The sequence below is a fragment of the Eublepharis macularius genome, chromosome 5, assembly GCF_028583425.1.
Source record: "Eublepharis macularius isolate TG4126 chromosome 5, MPM_Emac_v1.0, whole genome shotgun sequence".
Classification (NCBI taxonomy): Eukaryota; Metazoa; Chordata; class Lepidosauria; order Squamata; family Eublepharidae; genus Eublepharis; species Eublepharis macularius.
In genome coordinates, this window is record NC_072794.1 from 26,483,533 (window position 1) to 26,501,554 (window position 18,022).

Genomic DNA, 18,022 nt, shown 5'->3' on the forward strand with positions numbered 1-18,022 from the left:
AAAATCAGAATCACATAAAGGCTTGTTAGTTTTGGGGTTAATGATGGATGATGCTCTCACAGATAAGTTACAAACACTGCAATAGCCACATGGGAAGTGCCCGCTGGGATGTTTTGATGTGTATCACCTGGCAAGCTGGCAAAGCCCATTAAGCTCATTCCAGCATCACTATAATGCTTTGATCCTCTCACCCATTGTGTAGTCCTTCCAGGATTGAGAATTTCAAGAAGAGTCTTTACCTAGAAGAAACAAATATATACGGTTCATGATTATTATCATTGAAAGATGGTTGAACTTACATGGTATTTACCTACTGGATTTATCTTCACCGATTGGACTGTGCAATATTGGATTCAAATCATTCATCTCATTGTTCATTGTAATAGGAAGGATTTTGGATGCAGTCCAGATTAACATTGTAGTTATTGTATTTATCATTGTATTTATTATTCCATTTATTGTGTTTATTATTGTTCTAGCACATTCAGCACATTGCACTTTCTAAATACTACAAATTGATATATAAAAATTATTCAGCATTGTTTATTCTTATGATACTTCAGGAAGTATCTTTGTACATCTTGGTCCCAGAGGTCGCCCCTTTCTTTTTCTGTGGCCACTGCTAAGCCTGGCCAAGTTGTGCAAAAGCAAATCATGTGGAAGCTGCTGCTGGACACAGGCAAATTGTTTGGCATCAAGTTGTAACAACTGGATGAATTATGCAACTTGCACGGTAGTGAACTACCCGGGCCTAGCCCCAAAGAGTCTTTTCTCTGAGACTGGAGGCAAGTGAGAAGGGAGGCCACAACTGCCCTGGAAAAGGCTCTGCCCCTCCATGAGTGAAACCAAAGTTTGAAGGCTGGCAATATTGTTGTGGCTGCTCTTGCAAACTATTTCCCCCAGGCCATTGAGATCTCAGAGGGCATTCATTTCTTAAAGGTATAGGCACTGCTTCTATTATTTGAGGGGTGGAGATTAAACACCTCTCCATTTAAAAAAATTATTTCAGAATTTTCTACAAAGCTGTGGCCTTTCTCAGATTTGTAGAAAAAGCTGTCTTGTATATTCATTGCTCCAGTCTTAAATATCCACAGAAAAGCCTTCAATGAGAATTAGATATATTGATGTTGACAGGATATTTATGTTCCAAATAAGATGAGGCTGTTGAAAAACCACAGAGATTGCTAAATAGCTCTCAGAAATGGTTTTCTTAATATTAAAATTATTCAACAAGCAGCCACAAACTCCATCATTGGTTTATTCAGTTACATTAATGTAATTAATGTAATATAATTAATTAATTATGGTACAATCCAACCCAATATGAAGTATTTTCCCCATATATTTCAGTGGGAGTAGTAAGATGCTCGATTCCTTCCTGTTGAAATCAGTGAGTAGAGAGTGGCTTAACTGTGACTGGATCGTGTGCAGTTATTATTATTTTTAATTAAATAATTTTTTGCATCCTCAAAGCAGCAAACAAAATAACAACAAAAATGGAAGTGAGGGATGATTGTGGGGCGGAAATGCTTCCTGGATGTTGCTGGCCTCCATTCCATGAATCTCTGTTCCTCTCATGGCAAAACAACAAAACTCTGGCGTATTTCTTCAAACGTTTCTCTCTCTCTCCCTTTCGTAGCTTCTGTGAGTTGCTAGAATGGCTGCACACATGTCATAGGAGCTTTCTTCAAAAAAGGCATAAATACTTTGACCCTGCAACCAAAGCAGACTGTATATAGCTGATCTTTGCACTAGAGATACCATGTTGTTAAAAATTCCAAAAGGGTAGATCTCACTTTGTACGTTTCATGTCCCTTTGACCCAGCTGTTCACATTATTTTCATAACTTCATATAAATCTAACGAAGACCTGCTTCCATGCATGTGATGAAGACGACTCCAGGCTGCAAAAATTTATGCTGGAATAAAATCTTGTTAGTCTACCACAAGATTCCTATTTATCTGTGTGAAGCGACAGAAAACATGGCCAAAAGTTCCAAGTTGAAGAGAACATCGCTCAACTCTAGGATTGCCAACTTCCAGGTAGTGGCTGGAGATCTCCTGGAATTACAACTGATCTCCAGGCCAGAGATCAGTTCCCCTGGAGAAAATGGATGATGCTTTGGAGGGTGGACTCTATGGCATTATGCCCCCATTTTAAATGGGCCATTTAGCTCCCTCCCCTCTCTATGCTCGACCCTCAAAATCTCCAGGAATTTCTCAGCCTCAAGCTATCTCCGACTAGGTATTGCCTCCTGGTTTCGTACTAAAAACTGATGCCCCTTTTACTCATAAACGGGCATTGTAGGGGGAACTACACATCCCAGCATTCCATTGAGAAGCCTTCTACTTCGGGATCAAAGATCATTTTGACGTCGCAAGGAACTGAGGGCACGGGTGGGTGGTTGTGCCTGCGAGTTTTGCTTCTAGTGGAGAAACTGGAGGGATACTCTGGGAGGACTGGAAAACTGTGGATCGAATTAGGATGTTGAAATCTCTATGCAAAAAAGCAACGAAGAGGAACGGGAACATGAGAAAGGTCTGCCTGAACTAACTTTCTGCGAAGGGGAAAAAAAGGGATTTTTCTTTCACTTTTATTTCCTGATCAAACAGAGGACAATCGGTCGGGAGGAGGTAAGAGAGAGAGATTTGGCTTGTCCTGACACTGGTGTTCATATTAAGGAATTAGAGTCCAAATTTAGCACTGTGTTCCCGGAGAAGGAATTGAGTTACAGCATATAAAATGATCCTTTCACTTTTCCTTATGCATAAGATGTTTTTTCTGTGTTTAATAGAAATCTTCCTCTGTAGACTTACGTTAAGTTTATCCGAATGTAAATATGCTTAAAAGAAAAAAAAGCTTAAGGATTGATACAGGGAAAAGGCCACTGTAACTGTTCTCACAAGTCCACTAACAGTGCAATCCTATGGTGAGTTACTCCAGTTTAAGCACATTGGAGTCAATGGACTTAGAACTGAATAATGCACCATAGGGTTGCACTGTAAGTGATATTTTTTTTGTAAGGAATTGCAATTGTAGGGTGTGTTTGTAAGCGAGAGAGAACCCAGGAATTAGCATCAAGGAAACCATATTAAGATATACCTGCTACTTGTAACTGACAAATCTAGGCCACTGCCTGCTTCTTTCCTGAGAATTTTGTTGAAAATAATCCTTTGTTTCCCTCCTCCTAACAATATTTCCTTATACTCAGAGGGAAATTTCTTTCAGTCTGCAAACACTGAGCAACTTACTTTTGCAGTATTTTAAAGTTCAACATTTTTCATATAGATCCATACCTAATTCATTTATTTAGCATGTCACATATGGGTTCCTAAAGCTCTTGTTGAGATATACAACTGTGAATGGGAGCAAAAACTGGTATTAAAAATTTGGGAAGAAAAATCATGACTGTTTATTTAGAAAGAACTCTTGTCTTATTTAAAGAGCCATTTCGGACATTGACTGTAGTTTGTTTCTTTTAGTTGGATCTGTATGTATAAATATTCCAAGACCAAAGGGGGATGCTATGTGCAAACCTTCTGCAACCTGCCCAGCCTTTCAGAATTTATGTAATTCCCAAACTGAAACCAAATAAACTAGGAAATCGAAACTCAGGAGAAGATGTCAGAAGAGCTTACACTCACTGCTCAAGGAGGTATGTTTGGATAACACACATGTTGCAAACTGACTTGTGCAAAAGGGGTGGGGGGAATCTCTATCCAAAAAAAACCCCCTAACAAATGTGTAGAAGGAAAGAAGATTTTAGTTCAGCAGAATCAAATCTTACCTTTGTATTTAATGAGCATCAGATGGTAGATATTTATGAAGTCCTAGACAGCAAAACAGTCTTCCTCTGCTGAACATCTCACTATTCTATTAAAGATGTAGGGTCATTTTTCCAGTTTGGAATAACAATATCCATGAGCTCAAGTAGGAATATAAGGAATGAGCATGTTCTTAGTTTACTTTAGCCCCGGGATCGGCATAACTGGTTAAAGCCATACATTTATTTATTTTATAACCTTCCTTTCTCCCTAATGAGGATCCAATCTCTCTTCCCTTTTATCCTTACAACAGCCCTTTGAGGAAGGTTAGGCTAGAGAGTGTGGCTGGCTCACAGTCCCCCAGTAAGCTTCCATGGCAAAGTAGGGATTTGAAACTGGGTCTCCCAGAACCTAGTCTGACACTTTAACCACTACGCCACTCAGTATTGGGGGGGGGAGGGGTTGCCTCTCTGAATCCTCAGGACCTTGGTCTTCACTACCTTCAAGCTAATTTTTGTGAAGGTGGAGACTAGTAGAAATTTCTGATAGGAAGAAAGTAGAGTGGGAAGAGTTGGAGAGAGAACGCCAGTCAGCTGCAAAATTCACGTTGTCACCGACCCCCATTCATTCTCAGTACAATCCTATACAGAGGACTGCACTGTAAGTCTCATGGCATGAAATGGGATAAAACCACCAGGAGCTCATTGGATTAATGTGATGGGTGCTGAGCTGACTAATGGCAAAACCCAATGGGGACAGACTGTGCTCTGTGGTAGAGCTTTGCATGCAGAAGGTCCCAAGTTCAGTTCCTAGCACCTCCAGTTAAAAGGATCAGGTAGCAGATGATGTGAAAGGCCTCTGGGTGGCTTCTGCCAGCCGAAGCAGAAACTCTACTGATTTTGATAGACCAATGGCCTGACTCAGGATAAGACAGCTTAAATAAGGGCCATGGTTCAAGCATCTGCCTTGCATGCGGAAGATCCCAGGTTCAATCCCCAGCTACTCCAGTTCAAAGGATGAAGTGATAGGCTACATGAAGATCTTTTACCTGAGACTCTAGAGCAGCGATGGCAAACCTATGGCACGCGTGCCGCAGCTGGCATGCAGAGCCCTCTCTGTCGGCACACGAGCCAAGTCCCTGATTGCTAGGTCCAGGGCTCATTTGGAGGGGGAATGCCTGCAACGGCGTTCCAGTAGCTCTGAGCAGAGATCACATGGGTTTTGGCCCTGCCCTCATGATTCCTTTTCCTCAAGGCTGCCTCCCTGCTGCCCGTCTCTTTAGCAGCAGGAAGTGGAGGCAGCAGCGAGGCTGCTGGGGCTGGCTTTCTAAAGAAGAGTAAGCTGCTTTGATTTAACTTGCTTTACTTTCAGTCATGGCTCTTGAGTGAGTGAGAGAGTGCTTGCAAGCAGGGCTGCTGGTCTAAAGAAGGGCAAACTGCTTTGATTTAACTTGTTTTACTTTCAGTTGTGGCTCTTGAGAGAGGGAGAGGGGGAGAGAGAGAGTGCTTGCAAGCAGGGTTGCTGGTCTAAAGAAGGGCAAACTGCTTTGATTTAACTTGCTTTACTTTCAGTCGTGGCTCCTGAGTGAGTGAGTGAGAGAGAGAGAGAAGTTAATTAGTTAGGACAACAGTATGAGTTGTTTTTTCTTAACTAAAACCTCAGTATTCAGGTTTAATTGCAGTGCTGGCGCTTTGAAATAAATAAGTTGGTTCTGTGTTGCAGTTTGGGCACTCGGGCTCAAAAAGGTTCGCCATCACTGCTGCCAATCAAAGTAGAAGATACTGATCTTGATAGACGAATGTTTTGAGAAGTTTTATGCAGGTTTATCCACAGGGCCCGTTTGAAACAGCAACTTGTAAGCATTTACTCTCTGCATTACTGGACCTCCTCAACACGTGACTATAATTCAATTCTTAAGCACATAATTCTTTTGAAGCTTATTTAAAATGATTTTGAAGCCAACCATTTGACATGTTGGTCCTTTTTCAGGTTATCCTGAAGACCAGGAGCTGATGTCACAGAAGAGGATGACTTTCCCACCCCCAGATAGTGACATAAATAATGCCCCCCCAAATGAAACTCAGGAAACCAGCCCGGTGGACTCAGCTAAAGATACAGACACATTGAGTCTTCTCTACCATGAATCAAATAGTTTGACTGAGAATTCCTGTAGGGCAGATGAAGAAGATTCTGTAAAGGAAACACCCGTGGATTCTGATGGAATTTTGGTGACCAGAGAGACCAGTGACCACCCAGAATGCAACACAGAGCTTCTGCCTTATCCAGAAGACTTACCTGATAATTCTGTAGAGAAAGATACAGTAGATTCTTTAGATGAAAGAACTGGACATTCCCAGGATTCTCCCATGGAAGAGACAAACAGCTTATCCCAAACCACCCCTGAAGAACAAGTGAGCCCCGTGAGTCAGCCCAGCCAGAATGCCTCTGAGCATCCTGAAGAATCAAAAGAGGATATGCTGGAAGAGGAAACGGAGAAATTAATTCAAATCCTTGAAGGCACAGAGAAAAAGAGATCCTTGATGGAAGGTGAGGCGATACTTTTCCTTGATAAGGAAGCTCAATAAACTATTCAGCCTTTTTAAAAGAAGTATTGTACTCATCTTATATAGCTGCTAACACACAAGGAGTACGTCGATCTTAAATTTGGCAACAAAGAGCCCAAGTCAGGTCTAGTGAATTTTAATTATGCGCTTGGAATTAGGTATGCAAATTAGAGTTGTTGTGTAAAATGGAGTCCAACTATGGGATTTGTAAAAGATGGTGTTGTATTGAATGTTTGATCCTTGGGTCTTTATTATGAAGTAAAGGAGGAGATAAGGGTCCATAAATTTAAACTGGAAATAAATGTTTCAAACTGGAAGCTAAGGGGATAGGAGTGGAAGGAAAGACATGACTGTCAGTGACCGCTGGGTGCGCCATCAGTTTCTGTGCATACATTTTTTTTCTCCTCAGGTTTTTGTCCGCTACCATAAGAACCAAAACAAAATGGATTAAAGCTTTCCTTTTCCACCCTTAACAGGAAATTGAATGTTCTCTGTTTTAATTGGTGCTCTGCCATACGATGTGTAGTCCTACAGATTTCTAGAACTTTACATGAAGGGCTAAATTACACTGGATAATGGCAAGCTCCTTCCAAGGTGATTTCTCAGAATTGATCCATATGGAATGACTGAGACCCGGTCTGCACATGCGGCAGGATGAGGTGGTAGGATAAACTGTTCCACTTTAGGCTGCAGGTGGGGAACAGTCCCATTTTGAACATTCCCCACATGAAAAATTACTGAGAGTATAAATTATTGGTGAGACAGGTTTTTGCTGGGCTTTTCTCGTGCTGTGCTCGTCTTTCACTCACAGCAACTTCTTAAGGGGGTGGGATGTGTTTCTTTGAGAAATTGTATTATTCCATGCAGTGTTAAGTGGTACAGCCCATTATAACATCTCAAAACTCTGCTGCTGAATTGCCACCTCATTCTGGTGCACGTCCAGACCAGGCATGGGTGTGTCCTTTGTTTGTCAGGCCACTTATCTGGCCTCATAGCTACAGAAGAGAAACACAGATGAGGCCTGGGCGGTTGGGGCTGTTGATTACCTTGCTGCTTAGCCATTTATCTCCTGCCAAGTCCCGGTTGCAATGCTTGAATAGATTTTGCTTAGCTATTTGGATCTTGCAGGACTCCGTTTTTACAAATAAGACGTCCCTCCGTTGTCTGCTTCTTCCTCCCAGAATGCAAGTGCTGGAATATCATCCCTACAGCAATCGAACTATTAGCATCTAACACCAAAGCCTGGCAAGGCAAGATCTTAAGATCTTGACCTGTCAAATCTGCTTTATTTCCTCCTTCATTTTGACATTTTGTAATATTTACAGCAAAATTGGCCTGATGTTATCCTGATGAAAAGTTCTGAAGCTTGCATGCCATGCTGGTTAGCCATAATAAAAGGTATGCATTCAAAATTTTGTAAGCACAGTATAGGTCTACTCTTGCTCCAACCTCTATCAACGAATACTTTTTAGCTACAGAGGCCATCTTCAGGCCTAATCCTCGAAGCCTGTGCATTTAGCAAGAGAAGATGACGGACTATGCAATCCTAAAAACAGTTTCCTGTGAGTAAGCCGCACTGAATAGACCCGAGTAAAATTGTACACCTTATTGAATTCAATGGGACTTCTTCCTAGGTATATGAGTGTAAGGAAGCTGGATCCTAAACATGTTTACTGTGAAGTAAGACCTCCTGCGTTCAGCACTGTTGCTCCAAGCTAATCATGTCTAAGATAGTAGCCTTCAGACCAATTCTAAGCAGGTTTGTTCAGAGGAGAATCTCACTGAATTCAGTAGGGCTTATTTCCAAGTCATCAAGCTCACCTTGCAGTCCGAGTGTCACTGACCAGGAAATTAGTCCGTTGAACTCAGCGGGACTAAATTCTGAGTAAACTTGCTTAGAATCTGGCTTTAGGTTGGGATTGTTTGAGGAAATTTCTTCAGAATGAAAATGTATCCTCTGCAGTAGAGGTGAAGCAGTTCAGATACAGAGGGCAAAGTATGTGTTTGCATCACTTGTTATAATAATCGCTCTGTGGGAAGGCTTCACCTGACAGAAATCTTTGTTCCACCCAGTCATTAAAGTTACAGGAATTCTATCTTCTCTTGTGGCTGGCCACCCTAATTTACACCAGATGATCACACTGCTTGACTCACTCTTGCTTGCTACTAGTCCACAAACGTTTTCAGTAGCTCACTTGCCTGCATATATCTAAGAGTCTCTCTACACAAAACATCTTACATGAGTAGGATCAAGTGAAAGATCTTATATTTGTTCTCCCATTGTGGATACACATGCACCGCTAAGGAGGCAGAGAACAGTGGAATTTAAGACCACACAGAAAGTAAGTCACTTGAGCGTCCCTGTCTAAGATGTCTTGTACAGAGAGACTCTTTGTTAGTCTTTTCTCGTCTAAAAGAGAACCAGTTTATGAAAACTTTTTTGCCAGGTCACCTGGAACTGATTCTTTCTTACCTCAGGATATTTACCAGCCTAGTTTGACACACTCAGTTTGTCATTTACTGTATCCCCAAATTAGTTATCTTTATTCGCATTATTTCTCACTCAGACTCAAGGTGGGTTACACAGTGTGAGCCAATATGATCAATGGCTGGGATATCCAATAAAGGGTTTGGACAGCAGAAATTTGAAAGTAAGCAGAAATACCTTCCTTCTACATGCCATCTGTATGTTGATGAAGCCTGATCACTACCCTCCTTAATTTCAGTAACTAGATGAGTTATTTCCAGGAATGCTGATGTGCTTTTTCTCAAATGCAGGGCAGACTGTAAGCGGATCACAGACTGAACCCTCTCCAGAAGATACCGGCCAGTGTCTTTCACAAGAAGGATGGAAGCAGAGCAGAGTGCAAGAATGGCTGCAGAGTCATTGCCGACCTTTTCAAAGCAGTGGTGAGAACAACCTTGGTCTCTGCAGAACTGATCAAAATAAGCAAAGGACTGGCAAAAAGAAAAAAAGATAAACAATTACATGATTTGCCTGGAAACTGCTAGTTCAAGTCCTTGCACTATTTGAAATGTCGTTCTGATTGTGAGCGTCCAAAGCTTAGTATCCACCATTAGTTATTCAAATTTATTATGGTCAGTTGACCTGCAATGACAATAAAAGGAAAGGATCACAAATACAAACCACAATTCCTATCTACACAAGAGATCTAGTTAAAACTATATTCATACTCTGCAGATAATATATCCTAAAAAATAGAGCTATCTTCAGTCTCTCCTTTTGTTAAAAACTTCCGCTTGTTTATAGTCAAAAAGCAGTATTTTGCTACTGCCGAGGTTACAGTCTTCTTAGTGTCTTCCAGCAAATATTTCAGCAGCACAATAACTGCTTAGTTAGAAGTTACTACTTCAGCAAACAACTGCCGTAATTAGATCAGGAACATAAAAGAAGCAGAGTAACAAAAATAAGCCACCTCTTGGCTGCTGGAGAAAATAATATAGGCACCCTGTACGTTTTGTTCAGAAAGTGTAAAAGGAGTTTGTTTTTTTAATAATTTTTTTTATTTTTAATTTCTAACATAGAAAACTACAAAAAACTACAAAAATATAAAGGAAAAAAGGGGACTGGGGAAAAGGAAAGAGCAACATATAAACAGAAAACACACACTACATCTACATGTCTTGTATTCCCTTCATACTGCAATTTTTCTTTAAAGTTAACTTTCTAATATGCTATCAGATTGGTAGATCTTATAAAATACAGACTACATTCAGGATCAGGTCTTCTCCCCTGCCCCCCCGCGTCTCGGTCTCAGTTCTCTCTGCGCAGCTACAATAGCTGCGCTCGCTCCCTCCTCCCCCCCACTCTCCCCTTCAGACTTTGGACTTTCTTCTTGCTGAAACTCCTGATGGTTAAACAAAAAGTCCCTCAGCTGTACTTCCGATGTTATCTTGTAGGTTTGATCCTTGTATCTGAACCAGATGCCTTCCGGAAACAACCGGAAGTTTATGAGTGGCTATTTCCCGTGAGAAAATGGCAATGGAGGAAGTAGCTAAAGTTTCACATTTTCCTCCCTCCATTTTTCTCCTTTATAAAGTAATTATATTTGCACCCTCCCTTTTTAAATAAACACAGAAGAAATCATAGTTGAACCCTAGGAAATGGTCCAATAAAAGATAGCCATTTTGTGTTTTTTAAAAAAATATTCAAAGATACAAAAATACAAAAGAAAATTTGCCAGTGTGTGGTAGAAAGTGCTGTCAAGTTGTAGCTGACTTATGGCAACCCCATAGCGTTTTCAAGGCAAGAGATGAACAGAGCTGGCCTGCCTCCATGTAGCAACCCTGGACTTTCTTGGTGGTCTCCTATCCAAGTACTTACGAGCGCCAGCCCAGCTTAGCTTCCAAGATCTGATGAGATCAGGCTAGCCATTAGATTGAATATATTATCTCAGTCCATTCACATAATTATGCATATAATAGATTATCTGTTTCCATCCAGCAAACTCTGCAAACTTTTTGAATGCATAAAAGAGGAGATAAATTCAATCATACAAAACAGAGTTTGGCATTTTCCATTTGAATATGGCCATTCAGTTTGTATTCAGAGGGCACTGGAAGAAAAAGCTCAGCTCCAGTTTACTGAGCTGTATAACTTTTCATTTTACATCCACTACCTTGAGAAATCAGTTGTAAGGAGTTTAAATGGGCTCAATTTGGAAAGGGAGCAAGAGGGAGATGTTACAGATAAGGAGGGAGCCTTTTGGCACACACAACAACCTTTGTGCTGTCACAAAGTATGTTTATGAGTGTTTATTCCTGCCCCTTTGCACTGATGCTTTGCAAATGGTCCTGAAGAAACAGGAATGTAAAGGAATGAGCTCAGTTCATCCTATGAGGCCTCCTTCACATTTTGAAGATCATGAGACATTTCTTAAACCATTATGGTATGAGGTATTTTCAGTACAAGATTAAACATGCATGTGTCGTGACCCCCATTGCTATGCTTGTGTTTCAGTTTCCAGGTTGGGACAATAAACTGAATCGTGTTTTTTTGTCTCCACTCCATTCCCCTCCTTCCCACTTAGGCCTTGTCTACTTACTGGCAGTTGGTGTGGCTTTGGTTGCCATTTTCATAAGCTGCAGCGGCTACTACACTTCTCGCCCGCAAAACGTGCCAAAAAACCCAGCTGTGGAGGCCTTCTTGAAAAGGTTTGATCCCCTAAAGAACAGCTTCCCAGGTCAAAGGCCTTACCTGTGGGGGCGGGTACAGAAAGTCCTTCAGAAGCACCTCAATACGTCCCACCACACCGAACCAGCCATCTTAATCTTCACCGCTGCCCAGGAAGGCAAATCAACCTTGAAGTGCCTCAGCATCCAGATTGCCAGTGCTTATTCCTCATCTCTCCAGGGCAGCACAATCCAGGTAGATGGAGCTTCTAAATCCACTCTGAGCAGTGACATTGCTAAATTGGAAGTCGATGAGGAGCTGAGCAGTGGTTTCCATGGAGATGGGAAGACAGCAGTGGTACATCAGTTTGAATCCCTGCCCGCTGGTTCCACCTTGATTTTTTACAAGTACTGTGACCACGAGAGTGCAGCTTTCAAAGATGTGGCACTGATTTTAACTGTTCTTCTGGAGGATGACAAATTGGAAGCTAATGTTGGCATGCAGAGTGTGGAAGAGAAAGTACGAGACTTCCTCTGGGCCAAGTTTACCAACACAGACACTCCCAGCTCCTACAATAGCATGGACACAGATAAGCTGAGTGGGCTGTGGAGCCGCATATCCCACCTTGTCCTGCCAGTTCTTCCAGTACAAGCTATAGAGGATGCTGGCTGCCCTTTGCAAACGAGACTACAAGGTGAATAAGGTGGACTTCAAGGGGAAGCTAGGAAAATCTGAGGGGTTTGCACCAACCAGGAAGCCTTTTTAAAGAGGCTATAAGCCACACAGCAGCATTAAAGTTGTGAGCTTATATTAGACCAGTTATGCATTTGGGGTGTCTGTTTTGATCTTTCTGAACATTAGAGAAGAAATAAGCAGGACCTTCCATGGCTTACTTTTATGACTGTTTTGCTATTTATGTCGCAATCAAAGAGTATTTTTAAAAAATTATGTAGAGGAAAGCAGGTGATACTTTGCACATTGTATATCCAGAAAGTCTTTGCTGCTGAAGGAAAATGGAGAGAGTACTAAAACACGCTATTTTATATTCATTCCAGCCTTGCAGATGCCTTGTCAATCTAAAAGTAATAAATCACGCATCTGTGGCAAGCCATGACAATTCAAAGGCTGTCTGCACTGCGGAGTTGAGCACATCATAGGGTGTTTAAAGTGGAAATTAAGTTTAATGTAGCACAGGAGAAACCTTAACAGCTCTGACTATTGATTCCAGCTGCTATGTTGACAACCAAGGGAGCAGGATAGGCTAAGCATAAGGCATGCGTGGCTTGTGGGAATAGGAAGCACCAAGTTAGCACAAAGGTACGTTCTCCTAAGTCTCATGCAGATGGACTCTTGGCACACTGCAAAACTCTGGCTTTCTTAACTTCGACGTAGGAAATGGATCTACCGTGTGCTTGCTGAGTGAGCTAGGCTTTTGCTTGCTTTGGCAGCACGTGTACTAAAATTGAAGTGAGCCAGGTTGAAGAGCAGGTTAACCCTGTATGTGCTAGAACACATTTGTTAATGAATGATAGTGAGGGAGATGATTTCACCAGAAACAGATAGGGGTGTGATAACCCAGTGATGACGCTGGCACGTAATTGAAGTACAGATGGGAGCATCACATCAGGGAGGTCACATAACATCAATATATGCCAGTGACCCACATGTTCAGGCAGATCTTGAGCATGTGAAGCTGGGTAGAATCTTAATGGAAGAATGCATTGTTAAATGAGAGGCAAAGCCAATCTGGGATGTGGCAGGCAAACCCAGGAAGCAGGAAAGGGGAGATGATAATGAGTGTGGGGATGTGGAATGGAGAGAGATGATAGAAAAGGACTGTGAATATAGCTGGAGTGTGTCATTGTCTAAAGGGAATCTCTCAGGACAAATCCTCTCCAAAGTAGGCAGTGACAAATTGTCTGTGAACAGAGATGTTATTTTTTTGTTGTTAGGACTTTTGTGTCAGAATCTGATCCCTCTGTCTACATGCAGTGTGCTGGTGGGTTACTGTAGTTTGGACTTAACAGCCACAGCCACTACTCAGCATGACAATAATTCCCGTGCATTTTCCATGGAACCCCTGCACATTGCTGTCAGTTCATGTGTGGCCTGGTTAGGCCTCTCAGCCCTTGCTCTTATGCCACACAGACTGAGAGTACAACTTACTCCAGCCAGTGTGGTAGAGCAGTTAGAATGTCAGACTTGGATCTGAGAGTCTTAGGTCTGAATTGTCACTCTGCTGTGGACGCTTGCTGGGTGATCTTGAGCCAGTTGTACACTCAGCTTAACCTACCTCACAGGATTGTTGTGAGGATAAAATAGAAGAGGGGAGAACAATGGCCATTTCCACACATCCTTAAAGGGATGGCCCACTCCCCGAACACTGGCATCTTTTCCCCTTGACTCCCTTTTCTCCAGACCCTGGGAAAGTCCCAGAAAAGGTGCCGAAAAAGCGGAAGCCATACAGTCTGCAACTGTTTTGAAAATGGAGATGTCTGGAGTCAAGGGGAAAAAGCTGCCAGCATTCGGTGAGTGGGCTATCCCTTTCAGGACGTGTGGAAACGGCCAATGTAAGCTGATTTGTGTCCTCATTGGGGGGGAGGCGAGGTATAAATGAAGTAAATAAATAATAAAACATACTCAATACTCAAAACAAATAATAAAACATACTCAATCCTCCCCTGAGTTTCTTTCAGGGAAGGCTGATCCCCGTTACTAATCTGTCATAGAGGCCTAGCTGAAAAAATTCTAAGGAATCCATAGTTTGAAAGCCACTACTTCAAAGGAAGCAAAGAAGTAAAGAAAGATTACAGCTGTTTTCACACAGGGAAACCCTCACAGTAAACAGAAGCATTCAGAAACCTTCATGCCCAATTAAGTCACAATTCTACTAGCTCTAATCCCACCCCCACCCCCATTGAGACCTAATTTTCTTCCACTCAGAGGGGAAACCACTCAGAGGTGGCTATGGTGGAGTGGCCTCTGGATGCTCCGTTCTATCCTCTGCCATAGTATGGACAGAGGCAGAGATCAGCTCTGCTTTAAAATGTCACAGGGAAGCTCACTGCCACACACCATTTTCATCACTTCTGAGCTTTCGTAAAGGTTATCATAGAGAAAAGAGGGAAGAGTGGGAGGTGGGGTCAGCGGCGGCAGATAGTAAAACGAGGAGGCATATGGGCACTGTTTCCGCCTCCTCCTGCCCCATTTGCAGCTGCTGCCATGGGGGGGTGAGTGTTTTTGCACCCCTGTCAAGATGCAGGCAGGGTAAAATCAAGAGAATGGAGGGCCTGTATTTAAAACAAATGAGGGCAAGTAAAATGATATATAAAAATACAGGATTTGAGAGGCAATACATTTAAAGTAAGGTTATGATGGTGAAAGATTTTAAAAGATATTTAAAACAGAAAAAATAACAAAAGATAATTATTCAGACTGTTTATTAGGATGCCTGTTAAAAATGAAATAGAAAAAGCAGGAAAAGAAATAGAAAAAGAGAAATAGGAAAAAATCCTATTAAGAAAAATGAATTACACAGTATCTCAGAAAGAAATAACAGGAGGATTCATACAGTACTACAAGAAACTGAATTATCAAGTCAAACTATTAAAGATATTTTAGGAGCAGGCTCTCCCAGTAATATACAGGACTATTGGAGGTCCAATAACAGGGGAAGTATGGCTGGCATTAGTAATTTATTCTGTTACAAATAATTCTTCTGACTTTACCATTAATGAATGTACGTAGAATTAACTGTATACTGCTAAAAAGTTGGGCCGAGATTAAGCTAAATATAGTAACGAAATCAGGTAAAGGCCATTTCTGAATAGATTCTTGCCATCCCGTTTCACTGTTCTCCCAGGGAATTTTTTTCTGTTCAAGGTTGAAATCAATTACGTACCCTAGTCATGGACTCAGAAAAAGGACATTTGTTGCTTTGAGATGATAACTGGTTACCCCGGATTGATTTTGTGGAGTTTACTAATTAACCCCAATGAAATTTATTTGAATTTGACAACAAGAATATGAATGTTTAACAATACACACTGTATACCACATCTGCTGCAAACACACACATAAATTATTATGACTCACGGTGTATGTTTGTACCCATAAGCGTGTCTGGTAACCAATGACAACTGTATTTTGTTTATAAAATGAAAAAGTGACAGTTCTGTTAAAAACAGAACAAATAATTTTAGCTTAGTCACTAGTGAAACTTAGCTGGTGTAGTTTGTACCCCAATAGTTAACTTTGTACCCCAATAGTTAACATGAGCTGTGTTACAAAGTTACCTCAGTGTGAAAATTCAGGTTTTTCTGTGATAAAGGAAGAAATAAACAATAATTAATTTTTCTTTGGGATGGCCATTAATTTTTAAATTTTTGTAAGGAAAGTGCTCCTGAAGAATGTAATCCAAGACAAGGATTATCAGTACATAACTGATGGGTAAAATAGATCATTATCCTGTAACACGGGGAGGCTGGTTAATATTATACACACATATATACTGTCAATCCTTGAGTGATCTTTGCTATTTATAGATGAAGAGATTTGATCAGATGGACTGGCTTTATCACAATTTTTAGATGCATTTTACACAGGGTATGGTTTCAGAACCCTACTGCAAAAATTATTACAGATTTTAACTTACATGAAAATGTTTGTCTTTTTTGAGGCATAAAACAGGGCTGCCCGAGTGATACAATTTTATTCTGTGGTCTTTGAATCACTGGCCATAATCATGTGCGAGGCAGTAGTGACATTTCTGGAATTGCAGATACACTAAAAATCCTTTTAATCAGATGATATAGATTTAATTAACAGTCTAAAGCATCGGGGTTACAGGCAGTTATATGTATTACAAATACTTGACTCTATCAGGTAAATTTGGGGAAAAAAGCACACCATGAATGACTGCAAAAAAGAATGAAAACCACTTCTTCCAAATTCTTTAATGCACCGAAGGGAGTTTATGTCCGGATTGCAGATTCCTTTAATGAGATTTTAAATATTAATTTGAGGCAATCGTAGAAAAATGCTAAATACAGGATAGGTTGAGATTGAAGGTATAATTGGTTGGACATTTTGTCATCTATTTCCCAGGTATACAAATGTGGCTCATACAGGAATAATCTGACTTTGAGAAATGAGTAGCCAAAACAAATACAGCTAAGGCAACAGCCTAAGCAATGACAACTCTTTCCTTGGTTGGAGCACAGGGTGAGGATGAAAAATAGCGAGGGAGTGCTTAGAAGGGCTATCCGAGTATCTCTGGCCTTGGTTATGGGCAGAATAAGGACTGAGTCCATAGCCCGATGCACACAATACTGTGAAAACGTACATTCTGCATAAATTCGTAGATCTGTCTGTAATAGTAGGTCTTTTCAGGAGCTACATGCACATATATCAGGAGCCCACCACCATAATATAACCCTACTCAATATGCATAGTCACCACATTACGTAAAGAGGGGCAATGCACATCTGACCACAGGATTGATCATGTATCATGTACCAAAAGTGTATTCATATGCAAAATATGGGTGTTGCTCTCTTCACACAAAAGAGTAACTGTGTGTATAAGGACAGGAGCATCATTGGTAGCATGTGCTCCTGACATGTACCCTTACAGGCCACCCAGTATGCATGGATGTAACATCAGAAAAGGCCTAAACAGTTAATGTAAATTCAATGGTTGTTGTGGGTTTTCCGGGCTGTATTGCCGTGGTCTTGGCATTGTAGTTCCTGACGTTTCGCCAGCAGCTGTGGCTGGCATCTTCAGAGGTGTAGCACCAAAAGACAGTGATCTCTCAGTGTCACAGTCGAACACCTCTACGGGGAGGAAACATTCCAACAGACCCGGAGATTGGAAACACTTCGGAACAAGAAAGCACATCTACTCTGTTCTTTAACCTTTCTCCTATGCTGCAGGGACACAAGAACCATTCCATCTTTTCTCACTGTGACACTGAGAGATCTCTGTCTTTTGGTGCTACACCTCTGAAGATGCCAGCCACAGCTGCTGGCGAAACGTCAGGAACTACAATGCCAAGACCACAGCAATACAGCCCGGAAAACCCACAACAACCATCGTTCTTCGGCCGTGAAAGCCTTCGACAATACAATGTAAATTCGCTTTAAAAATAAGACAGAAAATGGTACCTAGATAAATATGGGGTTTTAAATTGCATCTTCTGCTGTGCTCATGTTGAATGAGATGTAAGAAACACTCAACACATATACAGAGAAAAATCATGTGTACTCTGAACATGTATTGTACACGTATTCACTGTAACGGGTGTACAGGGCTTATGTCATCACAAAGGAAAGATATGATCCAGCTTTCTGTTTTCTTCCAGCAATTTTGAAGAATGTGCCTTTCTCATCAGCCGCTGTTGATTATTTTAAGGGGGGAAACATCTCCGGTGGTTATGAGATTAGATTACATGTTGTGCCATTAATACCCCTACCACTCTGAAGCTGGAACAAAGTGTTACGGAGTTCGTGTGGTTGCTGCTGCAAGTAGCAGCTTTGAGTCTCCTCTCAATGTCGTCTTCT

The 18,022-nt window shown here is 41.3% G+C and overlaps 1 protein-coding gene across 1 annotated transcript; it reads left to right on the forward strand.

Annotated features, from left to right (window-relative positions):
• Positions 1 to 2,405: 2,405 nt before the first annotated feature.
• LOC129331099 (torsin-1A-interacting protein 2-like) lies at positions 2,406 to 17,156 on the forward strand. Its single transcript, XM_054981444.1, has 5 exons — positions 2,406 to 2,633; positions 3,483 to 3,655; positions 5,754 to 6,311; positions 9,107 to 9,238; positions 11,380 to 17,156. Exons 2-5 carry the CDS (start codon positions 3,622 to 3,624, stop codon positions 12,162 to 12,164), a joined length of 1,509 nt encoding a protein of 502 aa, XP_054837419.1. The 5' UTR covers positions 2,406 to 2,633; positions 3,483 to 3,621; the 3' UTR covers positions 12,165 to 17,156.
• The last annotated feature ends 866 nt before the right edge of the window (positions 17,157 to 18,022 follow it).

Coding starts and splice junctions, on each gene's coding strand:
- LOC129331099 (XM_054981444.1), top strand. CDS start 3,622: ATGTCAGAAGAGCTTACACTCACTGCTCAAGGAG. Junction 6,312..9,106: donor AAAGAGATCCTTGATGGAAG/GTGAGGCGATAC, acceptor TCTCAAATGCAG/GGCAGACTGTAAGCGGATCA. Junction 9,239..11,379: donor CCGACCTTTTCAAAGCAGTG/GTGAGAACAACC, acceptor CTTCCCACTTAG/GCCTTGTCTACTTACTGGCA.